The sequence below is a fragment of the Portunus trituberculatus genome, chromosome 27 (assembly GCF_017591435.1).
Source record: "Portunus trituberculatus isolate SZX2019 chromosome 27, ASM1759143v1, whole genome shotgun sequence".
NCBI lineage: Eukaryota > Metazoa > Arthropoda > Malacostraca > Decapoda > Portunidae > Portunus > Portunus trituberculatus.
In genome coordinates, this window is record NC_059281.1 from 8,105,563 (window position 1) to 8,125,800 (window position 20,238).

The 20,238-nt window shown below is 39.7% G+C and overlaps 3 protein-coding genes across 7 annotated transcripts in view; all 3 read left to right on the forward strand.

The window, feature by feature from the left end:
* The first annotated feature begins 64 nt into the window (after positions 1 to 64).
* LOC123509937 (tRNA pseudouridine synthase-like 1) lies at positions 65 to 15,288 on the forward strand. Of its 5 annotated transcripts, none has more exons than XM_045264574.1 (8): positions 65 to 163; positions 11,706 to 11,788; positions 12,316 to 12,446; positions 13,061 to 13,187; positions 13,739 to 13,906; positions 14,300 to 14,429; positions 14,569 to 14,679; positions 14,800 to 15,288. In XM_045264574.1, exons 2-8 carry the CDS (start codon positions 11,736 to 11,738, stop codon positions 15,010 to 15,012), a joined length of 933 nt encoding a protein of 310 aa, XP_045120509.1. In that variant the 5' UTR covers positions 65 to 163; positions 11,706 to 11,735; the 3' UTR covers positions 15,013 to 15,288. The 5 variants fall into 5 exon arrangements, with proteins under 5 accessions (XP_045120509.1, XP_045120510.1, XP_045120508.1 ...); XM_045264575.1 differs by lacking the exon at positions 65 to 163 and adding an exon at positions 3,411 to 3,802; XM_045264573.1 differs by lacking the exon at positions 65 to 163 and adding an exon at positions 6,769 to 6,991.
* On the forward strand, positions 15,274 to 18,886 carry LOC123509939 (dual specificity protein phosphatase 19-like). The gene has a single exon (XM_045264581.1). The coding sequence runs from the start codon at positions 15,425 to 15,427 to the stop codon at positions 16,034 to 16,036; it is 612 nt and encodes a 203-aa protein (XP_045120516.1). The 5' UTR covers positions 15,274 to 15,424; the 3' UTR covers positions 16,037 to 18,886.
* Positions 18,887 to 19,476: 590 nt separating this feature from the next.
* LOC123509941 (rhodanese domain-containing protein CG4456-like) overlaps positions 19,477 to 20,238 on the forward strand; it is a 1,958-nt gene continuing 1,196 nt past the window's right edge. The window contains exons 1-3 of the mRNA XM_045264583.1: positions 19,477 to 19,666; positions 19,756 to 19,875; positions 20,001 to 20,166. Of these exons, the coding sequence (XP_045120518.1) occupies positions 19,537 to 19,666; positions 19,756 to 19,875; positions 20,001 to 20,166 (416 nt within the window). The 5' untranslated portion in view covers positions 19,477 to 19,536. The remainder of the gene's footprint in view (positions 19,667 to 19,755; positions 19,876 to 20,000; positions 20,167 to 20,238) is intronic.

The window sequence follows — 20,238 nt, forward strand, 5'->3', positions numbered from 1 at the left end:
TGTATTTTTAGTGTAGGTTGAAGTGGCATTGTATGGAGATACCTGGCATCTGTACTCACTAGGCACGTCATTTCCGGATGTCATGGCGGAGATCAGCTGTTTGGGTGTCGTCTGCTGGTTAGGTCACATGTCCCGCATGCCGCTCCCCAGCCTCTACCAGCAGGTAAGCAGGGATGGCAGGGGCTTGAGACAGCAAAGGCGTAAGGGTGGGAGAGCATTCCATAAAATGAAGTAACTTTTATTAAGATTAGATGCCATATTATTTGGTTTACTCATCCAAAGGTTTTCTGGCAGTAGTGAGCATGGGGTAGAGGAAACACGGCATAGGATCCGTGACTGGGAGGCATGGAATTGTAGGCGAGATGTGGGAGACATTTCCTTCGGAATTTTTAGACTGAGGGATACAGTATGATTTGCAGAGCTGGGGATTGTGGCACCGACTTACGACTTTGCTGCAACTTTGCCACACCTTAAATTTCGAAGTCGCAAAGTCGGAAAATCGCAAACGTTTTGAAAAGTTGAACCAAGCAAAGTCGCATATCAACTTTGAACAAAACAGACCACTTTGGAAAAAGTAAAGAATGGCACCTCTTTTCTAAACATTGAAACAACCATGCAAGGTGATAGAATACTTACTAGACAACATGTCTGTGATGTTTTCAATGTGGGGACGGCTTTTTTAAGGCCATATTAATTAAATTAATATTCCGGGGCCGGTAAGGTTAGGTTAGGATAGGATAGTTTAGGGACGGGTCTGGGGGACGCAACCCCCCGCCTAGCAGGTTATATGTTAGGTTAGGATAATTTCAGCGAAAATTATCCATCAGTGTTTTAATTTTTCAAACTTTTCCTTAAAAACGGTTGTTTTTGTTCTTAGATTTTTTTTTTTCGGATAGCCATATCTCCCCTCTTTTAGCTCCCCCCTCCCCCTAAAACTCCCGATTTGCTACAGTCCCCCAAGCTTGCTGGGACAGATGGGGGGATGGGATGGAGGAAAAAGGGGGAGGTCCTATTCTGTACTTTTACCACCATTTTTCTTTTTTTAAGAAATTGCCGCGGCTGGGGGAGATAGTCTCAGCTCTGATGATTTGTTCCCTTCACCTTTCCTGGCTTTGCATCGCCCCTTCTCTTATGTCCCTCCAATTTATTTTAAAGGAATGTGCCCATGTGCTGTATTGCTACAACTACTACTAATATTGTTGTCAGATAAGATGAAGATATGGTGCAGTTGTGTTTTTAATTTTTGTTGTTTTCCTTTATACTGGTGACTCGATGTTTGTCCCTTCCCACATCTCTCTCTCTCTCTCTCTGGACACACGTACACATGCAGTCGCACACACACACACACACACACACACACACACACACACACACACACACACACACACATGGCAGTGAAACAGGTAGCAATGCAGCATGTTAATACCATATCACACCCTCATATCAATATGCAATATCACTGGCCTGACGGCTTCTCGCCCTATCCCTCCGCGATCTGCCATCCGCCAGATCGTCCGACCATTGCTCGCTCACACACACACACACACACACACACACACACACACACACACACACACAGAAGCTGGAAAGACAAGAGGACATGTAAAGAAGATTAGGAATGGCAGTGTGTGAAGGATATTGTAATAAAAAAAAGTTTTCCACATAGAACGGTGGAAAAGTGGAATGCATTAAATAATAATTAAAGTGGTTGCAGCACATAATGTACATACGTACCTCTAAAGAAAAATTAGATAATTGAAGATATGGAGACAGGATCGACACTATGAGCACCGCTCGAAACACATACAACTATACACACAGGAGAGTGACACGGTCAGCAGTGCAGCACGTTAATACCACATCACACCTCCACACCAATATCATTGGGTTCCCGCCCCAACCCGCCTCGATCTGCCATTCGCCTGGTCGCCCGACCATTGCTAAGTTCCGCCTACACACACACACACACACACACACACACACACAGTTCAATTTGTGGTATAATAGTGTTAAAACCACATCATAACATATCACAGCACACGACACCACCACATCACACCACACCATATCATACCATACCATACCACACCACACACCACGGTATCCTTGGCAGCACCCCTCCCCCGCCTCGTTTCCGATCTACCAGTCGCCCAATCACTTGCTGCCGACCCCCCTGTCAAGCTCCTCCCATCCTGACCTGCTGGCTAGAAACGGCCCTGCCTGCTGGGCCGCTTACTACACTTCCCATTACAAAAAAAAGCGCAATATATCAGGGTTTCTGTGCATTTGTATATATGTGTGTGTAGGAAGAGGTAAATGAGGGGGAGATGGAGGGTATAGGCCGTGTGGGAGTAGCCGGAATCCGAAGATTTGGAGTTACCAAACAGTAGGGATGGCAGTTTTGGTCCGAGTAGTACTCGGTTTACTCGGTTTTTGGATTTGAGTGAGTACTACTCAGTTTACTCGGTTTTCATAATTCAATTACATGTTCAATTTATGCGTTGAAAATGTAATACAGGCCTTCAAACTAAAGAGTAAAGATTTTTTTCGGTATTTTGTTGGGGAAGAAGGCGGTGCATGCCGCACAACCACCCAGACATTAATGGAATAGTCCAATTCCTAAGAACAAGCCTAACAGTGCCAACAGTCCAACACACGGGCTTGGGTGAAGGAAAGAGAGACCTGTACGAGTACACGACGAGTAGGCTTACTCAGTCAGTTCACAGTTGGCAGTTAGTAGTGGTGGGCAAGTACCGCTAATTTCAGTACCGGTACAAAAGAAACCGTTACCGATACTACCGGTACACACACACACGTGTGTGTGTGTGTGTGTGTGTGTGTGTGTGTGTGTGTGTGTATTGGAAATTGCCAATTTAAATATCTAGCATTTATCATTTCTATCTACATAAAGCAAATCACACAGCTCTTTCATAAATATTTTTGTAAAAAAGAAAATTAAAATAAATATATAAATAAAAGACACACGGCCGTCTTCATAATATATTGTGGTTCCCTTTTAAAACTGATGGGAAATACCTAAATTATAGCAAACTAACATGAAAAAAAAAAAAATTCGTAATGGTATGAATTGAGTGGTATGTAGCAGCAGCAGCAGCAGTAGTAGTTTAAGTAGAAATGCAATGGTAAAATGCCGGCCAACTGCAGTGTTACTGCACCGCCAGACGCCAGTCCGCCAGACCGCCACCCGTCCCGGCCACCGATCCGCCGAGTGGTGCCGACACATTATTCATTCTTAGCGGTAGGAAGCAGCAGAGTCCCGGCACAGACGCTAGACGGTACAAGCGTCAAGCGGTACCGGAAATGATGCCGGCACATTCAGTCGTACCAGTACAGACGCGTCTCGCCGAGCTACCGAGACAGCGCCGACGCGCCAGGGCAGCCAGTCGGTACCAGTGTGGAGCGGTACCGAGAGTGAGAATGACTCAGTGTTACCGTCTTACCCATCACCGTTCGCCTTGAGCCACCTCCACGCTGTATACAATTTGTTCAGTACCGTTTCGGCTATTTACCGGTACAGTACCGTTAAGGCTGGTACTGGTACCGGAACTTGCCCACCAGTCGGAGAACCGCACTGCACTTGGCAGGACAAGGCGCTTGCCGTGAGGGACAGTGAGTGGTGGAGATGAAGATAGTGATATCTTTAGTAGCGAAGAGAATATTGTGTGTGTGTAGCCTCTCAGTATTCAGAGGTTAACTAATTAAACTTGGTTGAGGACACAAAGTGGAGTGTGGGTGCCTGCTAGTGACACGGACAGCCGCCACCGAGCAGTCTTTGGCTAACGTAAGTAATATATTGGTGTAACTCATCATTTCACGGTGGTGCCATGTCATAACCTAACGTTGGTAACCTCCAGGACAACATATCAGTGAACTAACACCTGCACATACTTATAAAACCAAATAATTCAAATCTTGAAAACGTAAACAAACCGATCCCTGACCCGCCGCTCTCTCTCAGCCATTATCTGCCTCATCTCTCACTCATTACAGGCCAGACAGGTCACAAAGTGGACCCATAGGCCTAATCTTTCATGTCAGTTGTTGAGATATACCCGCAATTACCTGATTTGTGTGCTATGGAGGCTCAGTGAGAAGAAGCGGGCCTACCCATGACGTCACGAGCCCCAGGCTGTGACGTCATCACCAGCTCCCGCCCAAAATGCCGGTCCCAGATGCTCGACTTCCACTATTATTTATATTTGTCTCAGTTCATTTATTTCGAGTCACAAGTGCCTTTTAAGGGTTTCTAATGATAGTTCGCAGTGTTTTACGTGTCTTCCATGCTTGAGTTGAGTGAAGTACGGTGATGTAGAGGGTGTTTATGACTTGAATGGGAGGGCCAAAATACGCTAAAATTTTTACCTCCGCTATCTGTGATTTTTTATTTGAGGTTGTAGCGAAGTGTTTGTGTTTTCAAAAGATGGTTTATCATGAGAAAAGTGTGCAAGGCTCCTGAGAAGTTAAAGATGTGGACTTTAAGAATGATATGTAGTCCTGTTAATATTGTAAACAACGTCATTTTTAAATATTATTTTTTCTAATAGGGCGAGTTGCCAGGTTTTGATATATCGAAATGATAGTCATAATTTTTGAAAAACGTTATCGATTCAGTTGAATGAAATTGGTGGGCTTTGAAATTGTGTTTAAGCAAGTCGAAGTTCTAATACTTTATTTAGTATATTTTTGAGCTATTTTTATTATTCCTTTTCTTGGCAATGTTTTTGTACTTTAGAAGTTAGTTTCGATTGATAACGAGTCAGAATTTTTATAACATTCGTGTCCAGCTGCCTTTTTGGGAATCCTCAGTTTCAAAATGATTTGCGTAACGAATAAATGTGACGTCATCAAGGGAAGGCCGACCCCCCATCCCCGGCTGGACCCAGGCCGATACCTGGCTCCAGGCCCGTGGGAGTGGGTTGGTGTGTGTGTGTGTGTGTGTGTGTGTGTGTGTGTGTGTGTGTGTGTGTGTGTGTGTGTGTTGCCTTATCTTTCGTTATGAGGGAGCCCACCAGCTGGAACCACTGACACCCAGCTCCCAGCTGGAGGGTGTTGGAGGGGAAAGTGGCTGTGTGTGTGTGTGTGTGTGTGTGTGTGTGTGTGTGTGTGTGTGTGTGTCATAGAGCGATCTTCGGATAGGACTGTGTGTGTGTGTGTGTGTGTGTGTGTGTGTGTGTGTGTGTGTGTGTGTGTGTCACATAGAGCGATCTTCGGATAGGACTGAGACTGTGTGTGTGTGTGTGTGTGTGTTGCCTTTATCTTTCGTTATGGGGTACAGTACCGTTAAGGCTGGTACCGGTATTACTTGCCCACCACTAGCAGTTAGCCAGTTTCGCAGTTTCCGTTGGCAGCGTTAGCATCATATCAGCCAGCCGTCTCCTGACACACACACACACAGGTTGTACTACGTCACAGCAGGCTGCGGCAAGGCGGGGGCAGCTGCCTTCACACCTTGTGATGCCTAATAAATAAAGACGGGTAGAGACGTTACCCACAATAAAAACACACATACACGAGAGAGAGAGAGAGAGAGAGAGAGAGAGAGAGAGAGAGGGTGGGGTGACGGACATCTCTCTCTCTCTCTCTCTCTCTCTCTCTCTCTCTCTCTCTCATCAATGGGGAGATTGGAAGGAAAGTGAAGGCGCGAAAAGGAGGCAACTCTATTGGTCGAAGTGGAATAAAACAGGGTCAAGTAATATGACATGACCTTTAGGAAAGGAGAGAGAGAGAGAGAGAGAGAGAGAGAGAGAGAGAGAGAGAGAGAGAGAGAGGGAAGTGGATGGAGGAGGGGTAAGGAGTTAAAGGAAGAAGAGAGGAGTAAGGAGGTAGAGGCAGGGAGGGTGGAGACCCGTGACGCTGAGCCCCACTATGATAAGCTTCTGGCATTCTATATCCATTATACTATTATTTTTCTCTATTTTAGTTATATCAAGAAAGAAATTATCTGCTAATGTCAACTATAAGTGCATGCACATAATTCACATTCTCATATTATAACAACATTGACAGTCAAGTGAAACATGGTCTCATGATATACGGCCTACCTTGTACTGAAGAAGTTAAAAACATCAGTCTAACTACACCAAGAGATTAGTTTTCTTACACGATTCTCTCCCTTACGTTAAGTTAGGTTAGTGAAAAGTAATCATTTCGTACTCGGTTTACTCGGTTTCACAGTGTAATCAATACCGAAATACTCGGTTTGCAGAAAGTACTCGGTTCGCCCATCACTACCAAACAAGGGCGTAAAAAAAAAATTAATAATAATAATAAATAAATAAAAAATGCGCTAAAGCAGCATTTGGTTTCTTTCTATTAATTGAGTTGACATTATTTTGATATTTGAGTCATCATTAGCATGGTATAGCAAGTCTTAAAACATATTAAGATCGAGTCTAACTGTCTTTTATATCAGAAATATAACATTAATGCCACTTTGTAAATTATAACTCTTTTTATTCAGCACGCCCAGGATTGTTTTGGTACTTCATATAAGACTTCAAAAATATGAGAAACACGCTCCAAGTAATAATATCTTACGAAATCAAGTCCTTACAGTAGTATTTTCCAATTTAACGTAATTATGGTGCCGAAGGTAAAAACATTATTTTCTTTATGCGACAAGACATTCGTTTTTTCTGTATTTCGCTGGAAAGCGAAAAATGATCTTCTTCAGAAAATGTAATATTACTTAGTCTGGCTGAGTTTTACCTCTCGATATTACAATGTTTTTGTAGTGCCGTTGGTGAGACTTGCAGACAGTCAAGTGGATCGCATGCTCTTATTACTCTACCCGATTAAATTATTATAATTTGTGCGTTATTTAAACTTTTTGCCATACCAGAAAATGTAGTACATTTCAGTGTGGGCGCTTTGTTTCTTTTCGTGATTTTCAAAATTATTTACATTACGTAAATATCGTAAAAATACGGCTTCAAACAAAAACTCTCCCATCTTCTTTCCAGCTCTGTAAGTAAGTATTTAACTTAACCCCTTTGTGTTTCCAAACTCAGACAGTGAAGGAATGCCAGAATGAACTTCATAAATAGATAAATGATCCTCCCAAAAAAGTTGAATATGGTGATGGTTATGTGCCCGTTCATAGTGCCCATCTAAACGTCCTCGGACCCAAAAAGTCACAGACAGCCCCTTCTCGTTCATATTTACCTTAGATTTCAGGATTTACGCTCATTTCCACGTATTTCCTTATAACGAAGTTAATAAATTATTGTAGGAGGTTGGAATGAGGAATAGAAGTGTGTGAGAGTTAAAGTAGTGGTAGTAGTAGCAGCAGTAATAGTTGTTGTCGTCGCCCTCGTAGCAGTATTATTATCATTATTGTGTGTGTGTGTGTGTGTGTGTGTGTGTGTGTGTGTGTGTGTGTGTGTGTAATTCACCTCCTCCTCCTCGGTTGCTTGCTGGTCACCCAGCCAGTCTTCCCCATTACGGACGGAGCGAGCTCAGAGTTCATAGACCGATCTTCGGGTAGGACTGAGACCACATCACACACAACACACACTGGGAAAACGAGGCCACAACCTCTCGAGTTACATCCCGTACCTATTTACTGCCAGGTGAACAGGGTCCACACATTAAGAGGCTTGCCCATTTGCCTCGCCGCTTACCAGGACTCGAACCCGGCCCTCTCGATTGTGAGTCGAGTGTGCTAACCACTACACTACGCGGTGTGTGTGTGTGTGTGTGTGTGTTACTATTGCAGTTGCGGTTGCTTTTTCGTGGTAAGTTGTCCATTACTATTTTGTTTTCCCAGTATATATATTAATATATATGTAGTTATATGTACAGTACATACTACTACCGGTATATTACTCATGTCAGCACAGACAAAAAAAAAAAAATAAATAAATAAATAGTAGGAGACATTGTTAAATTTCAACTAGCATAATTAGATTGAAATGGCTTAAAATACACTGCATGTGGCCTTAAAATGGCTTGGAAATTAGCAAATAAAAAAAGATTCTCCAGCTGTTTGGCTGGCTACAATTGCTTAACACCCTCATGTCCCCCATACTATTTTAGAGGAATCAATGCCCATTATGGGAGGGAAGCAGGATATGGTGAGCTTTACTAAACTCTCAGATAATTTTTTAGATTTCATTCATGTATCATCTAATTTGGCAATTTTTTACAATTGATAAAACTAAGATTGATTAACTTAAAGCAAGAATATGCGAAGAACAAACACCTCCTAGTGTAATTGCTATTCAAGAAGTAAAACCTAAATATTTTAGATTTGAAAGAGTAAAAAGTGGAATATAAGATTGATAACTACTGGATGTACGATAAAAAATCTGTTGCAGGAGGAATTGGGAAGGGATTTGTTGTTATATATTAAAAGTAATATCCAACATGGCTTAATAGGGCTTAAAAATTAACTTTGTGAATATATTGTAAAAAAAATTAAAGGTGAATTTGATGTGTTGCTGGTATGTATGTATGTACAGGAGTCTTAAAGTCAATTGGAAAATAATGAAGGAATGTTAAGGTTGCTACAAGAAATCAGTGAATATGACACAGGGCATAAATTAATAGTGGGAGATTTTAATCTGCATAATATAAAATAAGAAAACTTAACTTGTTGTCATAGAAATAATAATTTAAGATTAAACTCTATTGAAAAAGTTTGTGACTATTTCTTTCTTCAACATATTACAGAAATTACAAGGTTTAGAGGAAAAAATGCTAGAAATACTCTTGATTTGATATTTACAGATGATGATTTACTTATAGAGAGCATTAAAATTGGAAGCATGCTAGGAAGAAATGACCATGGCTGTGTGCAGTTCAAGTGTAATATAGAACAACAGAAGGAAAAGTATAAAAACATGTGTACTTATATGAAAAAGCAGACTACAGTAAACTAGATTATTATCCATAAAGTGGGTTGGATATCTTAATTACTAAGATGTAGAGGTGATATGGGATAACTTAAAAAAGAAATCCCAGGAAGCTATCGATGATTGCATTCCGAAAAGGGAGTTTGTAAGTCAGGAAAGGTTTAGGAAAAAACAAATCAAGATTTGACGATGAATAAGAAATTGTGATCTAAGATTAAGAAAAAACAGAGACTAGATGAGACTGAAGAGAATGAATGAGGCAGGAGAAAACAATACAAGAGAGTACAGCCTGGTGGATTTGGAGTATGAACAGGCAACTCAACAACTAGATTAGACGAGAAACAAGGAGGGTGGTGAAAAGTAATGAGAAAGTAATTTCCAAAAAATGTTAAATCAAATCCAAGAATATTTTGGAAATATGTACAGTCAAAGACAAAAACTACAGCTGGTATAAGAAATTTGTATATGAACAAGAAAGAAACAGCAGAAACACAGGATAATCTAAAGAAAGCCACGATGTTAGCACAGTTCTTTAATACAGTTTTCACTAGGGAACCCGGGGGAGAAGTACCAAGTATGCAGATGAAGGATGTTTCCATGTTAACACAAATACAGTTTACTTGTGAAAATGTTAAACTTGCTAATGATAATTTAAGAAGGGACAAGGCACCAGGTCCAGAAGGCTTTCATCCTAAGATAATCAAAGTGACAAGGAATGAAATAACATGTCCATTACAAATTATATTTAATTTATCAATAAAGCAGGGAAATTGCCCAAGGATTGGAAGACTGCAAATATTACTGCACTACACAAGAAGGGGGATAGAAAGGACTCAGAAAATTATAGACCAGTTGGTCTGACTTCTGTAATTTGTAAATTAATGGAGACCATATTTATATAATAAATGATTTATCATCTTAAGAAAAATTAGCATATCACGAGGAAGCAATATGGCTGTATGAGTGGATGTTCAACAGTGCTTCAACTGAAAACTGTAATGGAAAAATGGACAAGTATATTAGATGAAGGAGGAGTTGTGAATGTTGCTTATCGTGATTATTTTTAAGAAGGCATTTGATACAGTACCTCATAGACAATTGGAGAAAATAAAAGAGTTTCAATGTAGGAGATAATATCTTGGAGTGGATTTTGGATTTTCCTGGAGGAAGAAAACAGTGGGTAATTGTAAATGGTACGAGTTCAGACTAGATGGAAGTAATAAGTGCAATAGCTACCTGGGGTGCTTGTTGGTCTTCTCTTGTTTGCTATGTATATTAATGACCTCCCTGAAATAGTGCTGAATAGTGAGATGTTTTTGAATGCAGATGATACCAAAGTATTCACAATGATAAAGGATGAGAGTGATTGTAGGAAATTACGAGAAGATCCTAATACAATAAATGAATAATGGTCAAGGAAATTGCTATTGAGATTCCATCACAAGAAATGCAATTTGATGAGGATTGGTAAAACAAATACAGATATATTTCAGTATACTATGGATGAAGATCTGAACCAAATTTAAGTAGAGAAAGAATTAGGAGTAAAGATCAACCAGGACATATTTCAGTGAACATTTTGTGGAAAAAAATAAATAAAAGGAACATGATGGTTAGGTTAATAAGGACATTCATTGCCATTGATAAGGAAGTATTTAAATCTTTGTATGTGGCATTGATTTGATCACACCTTGAATATGCCAATCAGGTGTGATCTCCCTACAAGAAAAAAAATATGGAGGCTGTTGAAAGGGTTCAGTGAAGGGCAACAAAATTGGTACCAGGCCTGAAAGATCTCTCCTATGAAGAAAGGCTGAAGAAATGAGATCTACCAACTTTGGCATATCAGAGATCAAGAGAAGATAAAGTGGAAATCTTTAAAGTTATCAGTGGACTGTACAACAGAGATGTATGTGAAGGCTTGTTTAAGATGTAGCAACGATTGGAAACATAAGGACATGGAAAGAAAATATCCAAGCAAAGAGCAAGATAAAACATCAGAAAGTATTCCTTCTGTAATAGAGTGATGGATGTGTGGAATAGCCTCCCAAACAGTATGATAAATGCTGAATCAGTTCTTGGGTTTGAAAGAAAGTTAGATGATTTATGGAAAGAGGAAGAGCAAAGGTTTGATTACATTGCAGAAGTAGGGAGCCTCAATCACAGGTTTGACCCCATGACCATAAGATCTAGGACATGTATTTCAGTGCTGGAGTCAGGCTTGAATTGGCCTCTTCGAGGAGTCATCTATGAGTTACTCTGTACATCATCAGATGTTTTGAAAACAGGACAGGCTTTGCCACCATCCCCCTGGCCACCCTTAACAATACTAACTTAACCTTACCTAACCTCCCCCACCCTCCAACCCATTTAGGAGTATACTTAAATTTGCATCCACTGTACTCAGCTGCCATTGTGACACTGAATATCCTTGTGAGTAGCCAGTTGAATGCTGTGGCCACTATGTCTACACATTGGTATTGGCTGCAAATAACTTACGCCTTGAAGTAAATTATGTTCAATGACCTATTACATCATTAAAAGACAGATTTCATTGGATGAATCAAGGAGATATAAGTGAGCACGTATCATTCTGCTGATTGAGCCAGTGGTTGAGAGAGAGAGAGAGAGAGAGATATGCAAAGCTCATTGGACTTGGAAAAAAATATCCAAGATACAACACATTCCTGGAGCTATTACAACCATGTCAGACTCCTCCCCAAAAAGATTTTTATTTTTAAGGAAAGTGTGTTCTACATAACATGCAAGTTTTGATATTGCACATGACTTGAACTTATAGAAAATAACCAGTGTTCTCTGTTCTTTCAGACCTTGCATAAAAGTGAGTGAGAGAAGACAATGTCGATGAGAAGATATCTCCTGCATATTGGTTACTGTGGCTCCATGCTACGGTTAGTGATGGCCAAACACAGTCTCTGCAGTTGCTAATGGTAGTCTGCTCACTGGTTTATTCAATGCTCTTAAAAGGTAAATGTGAAGAGATGCTCCTTGCCTCCATTAATACAGTGGAGACTCAATACTCAAACGTCTTAATTGTTGAACTTTTCAACATTTGAATGCAGAAGTTCAATTTAATACTCAAAAAAAATACCTGATAGTTGATCCAGTACTAGGAGTGTTTGGAAATACAGTGGTGATTGACATTAAATGCTACATTTTTTTTTCTATATTTTTTTGGGTAAAAGTTGCAATTCTCATGTAGGAATTCATCAAAAAAGTAAAGTTGAGATATTTAGATTCACTGTGCTGACCACTTGCATTTAAGAAAGTTTACCTTCAAACAAAATTGACCAAAGCAAAGTTCACAGAGTAGAGCTAAAACACAGAATGAAGACAAATTTGTGTTGTGTTGTGTTGTGATGTTATGGCTGGTGACAGTGGTAGTGTTGTTGAAAGTGTTGTCTGTTGGTCTCCTCAGGGGTGTCCAGAAGCAGAGAGAGGAGCACGAGGCTCTTTTTGTCAGCGTTGGTGGCCTTGTGGAGAAGGGGCTAAAGCGCCTCAGGCCAGAGAGCATTGAACAGTTGTACTTCTCCAGCCGCACTGACACTGGTAAGTACCTGCTGGTGCTGCTACTGTACCAACCTTCTTAAAAAACAAAGGCTGAACAGATGTTTTTTTTTTTAATCATTCACTTTCTTTTATTAGATAAGAAGGAGTCTTTTTTTTTTTTTTTTTTTTTTTTTTTTTTTTTTTTAGGGGAAAGCTGGTCAAGGACAACAAAAAATAATAATAGAAAAAAAATAAGCCTACTTAGTTGCCAGATTCCTTGCAGGTCTAGGAGAGTTAGCCAAAAGAAAGGGATAAATGTCTTGACTGTTTTGGCTTAATGCAGATTCTACTATCTGCACTCTGCTCATGATTAAGTAAGCCTTAAATGAAAGAAAAATAATTACGATATGTTGTACAAGGTTAATTTACCATGGTACCAGTTTTTATATATAAGCCTTGATAACTTAATTAAATCAGCTGTATGTACATTATTGTTTTGGAAATAACTATTGATCACGTTTGCATAATGTATCCAACATAATTTATGTTACAGTGATTAACTTTACATTGATGAGTAGACTGGCTGTCACTCATACACACAGCACAGTGGGTCTCAGCAATATATTTTATAGAAATTTCAGATAAACATACAATAACTCAGAAATTTTTTGCAGGTGTTCATGCTGTGTGTAACACAGCCCATGTGGATTTGTCGTGTCAAGGTGAAGGGTTATGTTATGAGCCTAGCACTGTCACGAACACGCTAAATCGCTTCTTTAAAAAAATTAATGCTGAAATTAGGTAAGATTTTTAATTGATGGGAAATTTACTGAAGCCAGGTTTCCTGTTTTTGTTTTTGTATTCCATAATGTATTTTCTCAATCTTTTTAAGATTGTGGTATTATTAGGTGTGTGTTTGGTGCTTATGAACTTTCAGTGAGGAATTATTAAAGATGGCAGTAGATATAGATGGGTTAGCAACTAGCCAGCTAAGACCGGTGTGGCAGATTGGTTGACAACCATCTATGAATAGTATTATTGTGCATCAGTTTGGATTGCTGTGGTCATCAGCATCTGAGGTGCTCCTTTCCAGATATACCTTCAAAACTAGAGTGATGCATCCACCACTCTAGTCTCTGTTTGGTGTCAGCCATACCTTCAAAACTAGAGTGATGCATCCACCACTCTGTTCTCTGTTTGGTGTCAGCCATACCTTCAAAACTAGAGTGATGCATCCACCACTCTAGTCTCTGTTTGGTATATCTTTCCATTCCATCTCCCAAGAACATAATTTGCAGCCTTCTGTTCAACCTCCTAAGCATCCACTGCTGCAGTCCCCTGTCTTGCCACAGAGTTCACAAGACCACCCTGGTGCCATCCACATTTCATGCACGCTATGATGCAGTGTCACGGAAGTATCTCTATCGCCTGGCAGTGACTCCTGAGCCTGCAAGTAGTGCTCGTGCTGTCCTGGAACAGTTCATGCCAGTTGCTGAGATAGGAAAACTCTATCTTGTCAGGTGAATGACCTGTTTGTTGTTGGTAGTAATATATCTCTCTTCTACCTATAAAAAAGTTATGATCAGTAAGTTGGTCAATCCACATTTTGTATAGCTGTGACAAATTTTTTTTTTTTTTTTTTTTTTAATTGAATGAGTGAAATAGTGTGAGAATCCATGTAACAAAACATCAGTGCAAAATGTCTTGATATTTCATGGTATCAGCTTGTAAAAGAAGAGAAAACTTGTACAACAGAGGAAAGAATAATCTTTACAGCTCATTAAGTTTTAAATGTTACATAATCATGTATGAGTAATATTATGACCAATAAGAAAATATTGTACCATCATACACTACATATAAAGTGAAATTTTCCATCACTTTGCATATTACTCATGACAGCTTCCCCACAGACCTCCCTTTGATGCTGAGCGTCTGGAGTCTGTTTGCCGCCTGCTGGAGGGAGTACACGACTTTGCCTCCTTTGCCAATGTGCAGAGCAAAGGCAGCATCCCAAGGGAAACTTTGCGGGAAATAAAGAGTGTAAGTGTGTAGATAACATATTTCAGAAGCTTGGAGCATTCATTTAATTTATGTTTGGATGATAGCACTCCTATTGATGTTGATTTTGATACTGATTAGATAGCATCACATGACATACAGTATTATGTGTGTTTTTCAGATCACTGTGACACCTGGTCAACCATTATTGGATCCAACCCTGGATCCCCTATATTCTAAGCTCCAGTTTTGGGATGTGACTGTGCATGGGAAATCCTTCCTTTACAGACAGGTGGGTTTTGCTGCTGTAACCTCTGAGTGCTGTAGCCTCTGAATGACTTATCACTGCCACAGTTTACATACAGTTTACATGAGCAGCATCAATTGTTTTCTGGATGTTGGTGTATTGCAGGTGCGGCGGACAGTTGGAGTATTAGTGGGTGTGGCACAGAGATGCCTCAACCTGGAGGATGTGCAACATTTGCTGGACCATCCATCACAGAGAAACTGGAATTCAAAAGCAACAGTAGCTCCCCCTGATGGACTCTTCCTTCTGGACGTAGAGTATCCTCCTCATGTGTTTGCTGAGGAAGGAGATGACTCAGGGCAGTCTCCACAGGAGTGAATGGTATAACTTGTTGTGCTGGCTGCTAAAAATCTATATTGCTAAGTGATCTTTTCATTGTATATACTGTATATGTTTCATCATTATTATTATTTATATATATATATTTTTTTTTTTGCATAAATCATATCCAGTGTATCTGAAATATGCTATTTCATGAGGAAAAATTTATGAAAAAACCATCTGAGAGGTATGCATAGGTGATATCTTTCTTTTCCGGATAATAGATGGGCAGTAGCTCTTCTTCAATGCTCATTAATAAAGGTGACTCATATACTTTGGTGCTAATATTAACCTTAACAGCACATCTGTTGATTGTGTACTGTGAAAATGCATAATCCTCAAACCACACTGTGCATCTAACAAAGGCACTAGTTACCATTACTGTTGCAATTGTGCTACTCTGAGTGCCATGTCGAGTTTGGCACAGCAGCTGAGTGCCAAGCGAGGGTCTCTGCGACACACCCAGACGCAGGTCACCACTCCTGATGGCCACTCCAGGCTGGAGGAACTCTTCTCAGATGGCACATGCAAAGTGACCTCCGTGTCCTCCAGCAATCCAGGGTTTGTGGTGGACACCAAACCTGACCTTCGTTACACCTTCATCTTGAACAAGGTGATCCTCGGCTCCCAGGATGTGGCTCATGATTTGGACATCCTCACCAACAACAAGGTCACTCACATCCTGAATGTGGCTACAGGAGTCATTAACCTTTTTGAAGGATGGTTCACTTATAAGACCAAGGAGGCTTTTGACACACCCTCCTTTCGTATCCTTGACATCCTGGATGAGTGTTGTGACTACATCCACTCAGCAGTGGTGTCTGGGGGTTGTGTGTTGGTGCACTGCAATGCTGGGGTGTCCCGTGCTGCCTCCATAGTGATGGCCTACCTCATGAGGCACTACGGCATGAGCTTTGATGAGGCCTTCAGGTTTGTCAAGTCCAAGCGATCATTTGTACGCCCCAATGACGGGTTTGTCAAGCAGCTCAAGGAATATGAAGCAGTCCTGGCAAATGTGTAATTCTGCTTTGAATAATTATACAATGTTCATGCATAACAAGAGTCTTACGAAATAGCTCTCCTCACTTCTCCAAACTTCAAGCTATTCAGTTTATTCAAACATGCTGTATGTGATCAGTGAAAGAATTGAGATTATGATAAGGATTGATTAACTGAATGTGTGCTTGTGCTACATACACATATTTAATAACTAGTGCATCTATTTTTATTACCAGTGTTAATACTGTCAAAATTTTTGTTACCATCATTTTGAATATGAATCCATATCTCTATATCTGATTGAGATCCCCTGCTAAAGGAGGGGGGCCAAACAAGATATCACATTGTGGCAATAGAAAAAAGGCATTCATTCTTAGTTGCTCTGGTCATTTTATTCTTTTTACATTGTAATGAGAATACAGTGGTAGTATTCTTTAGACATACCGTCATCCTTACCATAAGAAAAATTGTAGTAATAATAATACTGATTATTCAGATGCCTTGCATGATGCAGCACATTAGTATACGTATATGTATTATTCATTAATGACCACGCACTGTACAGATATTACATGAAGATGCCTCAAAGAAGGTTATATGAGAAACACTAATTGTGCAGCCCTTGACTTGGAAGAGAAATTGATCATTGAAACTAAACATATCTATAACAACTCTGACTATATTTACAGCATCAGGTTTCTGTCTGTCTCACAAAGCTGTGTTCATTACACAAATTGTTTTCTTGAGTAATTGTAGACTACTGTGGCACTTTATACTGGCCATCGTAAAGCTCCTTAGCCTGTTGTAGCTTTGGTGATAATGAAGTGGAACTAACCTTGAGTGTTACTAACAAAGTCACAGCAGAACATAATAATGATCTCTCATTTAATGGCTGATACACAAATAAAGATGCCAAATAATTTTTCATTACAAGTGATGAATCTAACCTCCTCTCATCTTTCTAAGAAGTTTCGTTTGTACTTTTATCTGTTCTGTTTTTTTCTCCTTGTCATGTGCTGTGTAGATCCCTAATGGTATTTGAAATATGCCTTGACTGGTACCTGTCACTTCCAGGCTTTTAGTGGACTATTAAGGTGACTTCATTGGCATTAGTGTTAAGAGATGTATAATATTTCATGTATCACAGATAACTAGAAGCACATCTCTGGCTGACAAACAAATAGGTGCAAGTAAAGTTAACACTACTATAATGGGGAAGTTTTTTTTTCATCAGTGCTGCAATGTTGTGCATTACTGTTATGTTGTATTTTGCTCACTAGCTTTTAATGTAACTATTTTGCATATACTCTCCTCTGTGGTACTGGAGCCTTAACTTTTGATAAGATATGAAAGACATTTTATAGTGAATCACAATACTTATCATAGGAATTGAACAACTATATGTTTTCAAGCTCAATATCTCATCTCAAGTTACTGTATTGCCTTTTTGTCTGAATTTGTAATATTGTGTCTGCTATAATGCAATGTTTGTGAATCCCCATCACCACTTAAAGTGCAGGAAAGAGACAAAGTTAGAATATAGAAGCTAGTAGAGAAAAATAACAACAGATTGTATGGTAGAAGACAATACTTACTCATTATACATTTTCTATCTGTGCTCTGTCCTTCAGTCTTTTGGAGCATTTGACTGATTCCCTGGAGAGCCACCTCAGTGTTACCTGTTGGTGATATAAGGCAGGAAATAATTTACTATCTGACTCATAGACTATAACAAAATAGCTATAAGCTGTAACACTGTAATTGTAACATTGTATTCACATGGTTTGGAATTAACTTTTGACTCTTAGAATGGTGATGAGGAACTGTTTCTTGTAATATGTATGGTTTTTTTTTTAATGTTTGCCAATTACAATAAGGTGCTATTTTATAATTATGATTTAATACTTTTGTATGGTTTTTATATGCTTTCCACAAATGCTATAATTTTGTATCTTTGATTTTTATAGTCATGAATTATTTGTAAGATATTTAATGTCCCCCCCATGACACATTTTATTCAATTGATTTTATACTTGAGAATCCTTTTAATAACATTTTGAAATTATCCCATAGAATTAAATTCCATGTTCATGCACTGCTCAATCCTTCACTTAGCAATCAATAACACATTTCTTTGATATACATATGCATTATTAATGGCCTGTTTCTGTGCTGCCTATTTACCGCTCAGCATTAATTAATTCCGTCCATTCTTTGTGCTTGTGGGACCTCTTTAGCAAGAGAGTTCTGTACCTGCAAGGCTGTTATCTGCTGATGTGCCACCAGAGCTGTGTGACTCACGCCTCCCGATCATACACTCAGCTTAGCTCACAGTAATAAGTTAAGATGGTGATTTTTGTACAAGAACATCACTTCTTAACTTTTTGACTGCTATGGTTCCTCCCCAAGCTTCTAAAATGGTTTGGGACAGGTTATAGTATGATTTTGAAAGATGCCATTGGTAGCAAAAGGAGCTGTTGATTAGTTAGTCTTTCAATGCCTGTAGTAGAATCCTTTGTTCTGTAAAATTATGGTCACATTGACTTCAGCAGTCAAAAAGTTAAACAGTACACAGTCTGTTCACTCTATCTTGATGAGAAAGTTCTGCTTACTCATGTTTAATGTCAACATTTTGTTGGTTACTTTCTCTTCCTCTCTGTAAATGGTAGTGAGGGAGATATACTTGACTGGGAGAAGACAGGAAAGCTTCTCATAAAAGCCAGAGTAAACATTATTTGGATAAGTAGCTGAGAGTTTTACCTGTGTCAAGAAGAATGGATAGCTGTGTTTTATCTCAAATAATGCCAGCCTTTATTGTAATCTTGAGTGTGTTGAAGGAAAATGTAACTACTAATGAAACTGGATGATGCAATGACTGGTTAATTATTTTCCCCCTTAATGGTAACAATAGTAAGTTACTGGTAGTTGTAGAGGGAGTGTAATGAATGGTGTGCTGGTGGAAATCATGAAGTAGTAATCAAATAGTGGTGGTCAATATTGTGATAGGTTGTTAGTGTAGTTACTGGCGTGATACGGATATATATGTGTATATATATATATATATATATATATATATATATATATATATATATATATATATATATATATATATATATATATAATACAGTAAAAGGTTGTTGGTGAAGTGTATTGGCGTGGTGTTGGTATTTTGGTAGGGAGTAGTCAATACAGTAGGTTATTAGTATGGTATATTGGCGTGGTGGTGAGATATTTTGCTCGTGAGGTGCGCCTCGCTCACGGGGAGTGAGCGAAGAAATACATAAGTAAAATCCTATCTTTTAACGAGTGAGGGTTGGGGACAGTGAAAAATATTAGTAAACATGTATTTTCAATATATAAAGAGAATGAACTCAGAACTGGGAGACGTGCAGAAGGAGCAAGATTAACAGAACCAGAACCAGCACAGATTCGCCGAACCGAAGTTTAGTGCTGTTGCAAAAGCTATCCCGTACAATGTTTGATTTCGTCTGACACACAACACCGGAGTACAGTAGTGGCAGGATGTGGTGGACGAGCCGAGCTTCGATGGTGGTGTTGAGGGCAGTGAGGCCCGTCACGACCACCTCGCCCTCCATTCAAGTGCTATGCCGCCAGGCTTTGCGGGGATACTCAGCCATCAATCTCCCACCAGGTGTGTTCTGTTCATCATGCTTTACCTCTAGTGCTTCTAACACATCAAGTACACAGAGAAGTATGGGTATTAATTATTAATTGTTTCAGACATTTGCTTTGACGAGCTGAAAGACAAGGTGGCCACCAAGGAAGTGACTGTCATTGATGTACGGATGCCCAAGGAGCTAAGAGAAGATGGCATGATCCCTGAGTCCAAGAACCTTGCACGTAAGTCATGCTTGTGCTTAACACCCTTACTCATTAATCATGAATGTAACACAAACTTTCTTCCCTTTCATTACCATCTACAGATCACACATGCCCTGACTTATTGATATTTTCCTTCCTTCCAGTTCCTTGGCTTGGACCAGCAATATTGCAGCCAGAAACTGAGTTTGCCTCCCAGCTAGGATTCAGCAAACCAGGCCTGGACGAACCCATCGTGGTAACCTGTCTGGCTGGCATCCGGGCCCGCACTGCACAGCTGGCTTTCATGGCTGCAGGCTACTCAAATGTCAGGTGAGCTTGTATCAATCATTACCACATTGTGTTTATCCTTATTTTCCCTTACATTTTTGGATTGTTTATGAT

Bases quoted from the DNA above. Each gene is read 5' to 3' on its own strand.
- LOC123509937 (XM_045264574.1), top strand. From the start codon at position 11,736: ATGTCGATGAGAAGATATCTCCTGCATATTGGTTACTGTGGCTCCATG. The intron at 14,430-14,568 runs GTAAGTGTGTAG...TGTGTTTTTCAG, and splicing joins CTTTGCGGGAAATAAAGAGT to ATCACTGTGACACCTGGTCA. The intron at 14,680-14,799 runs GTGGGTTTTGCT...GGTGTATTGCAG, and splicing joins AATCCTTCCTTTACAGACAG to GTGCGGCGGACAGTTGGAGT.
- LOC123509939 (XM_045264581.1), top strand. From the start codon at position 15,425: ATGTCGAGTTTGGCACAGCAGCTGAGTGCCAAGCGAGGGTCTCTGCGA.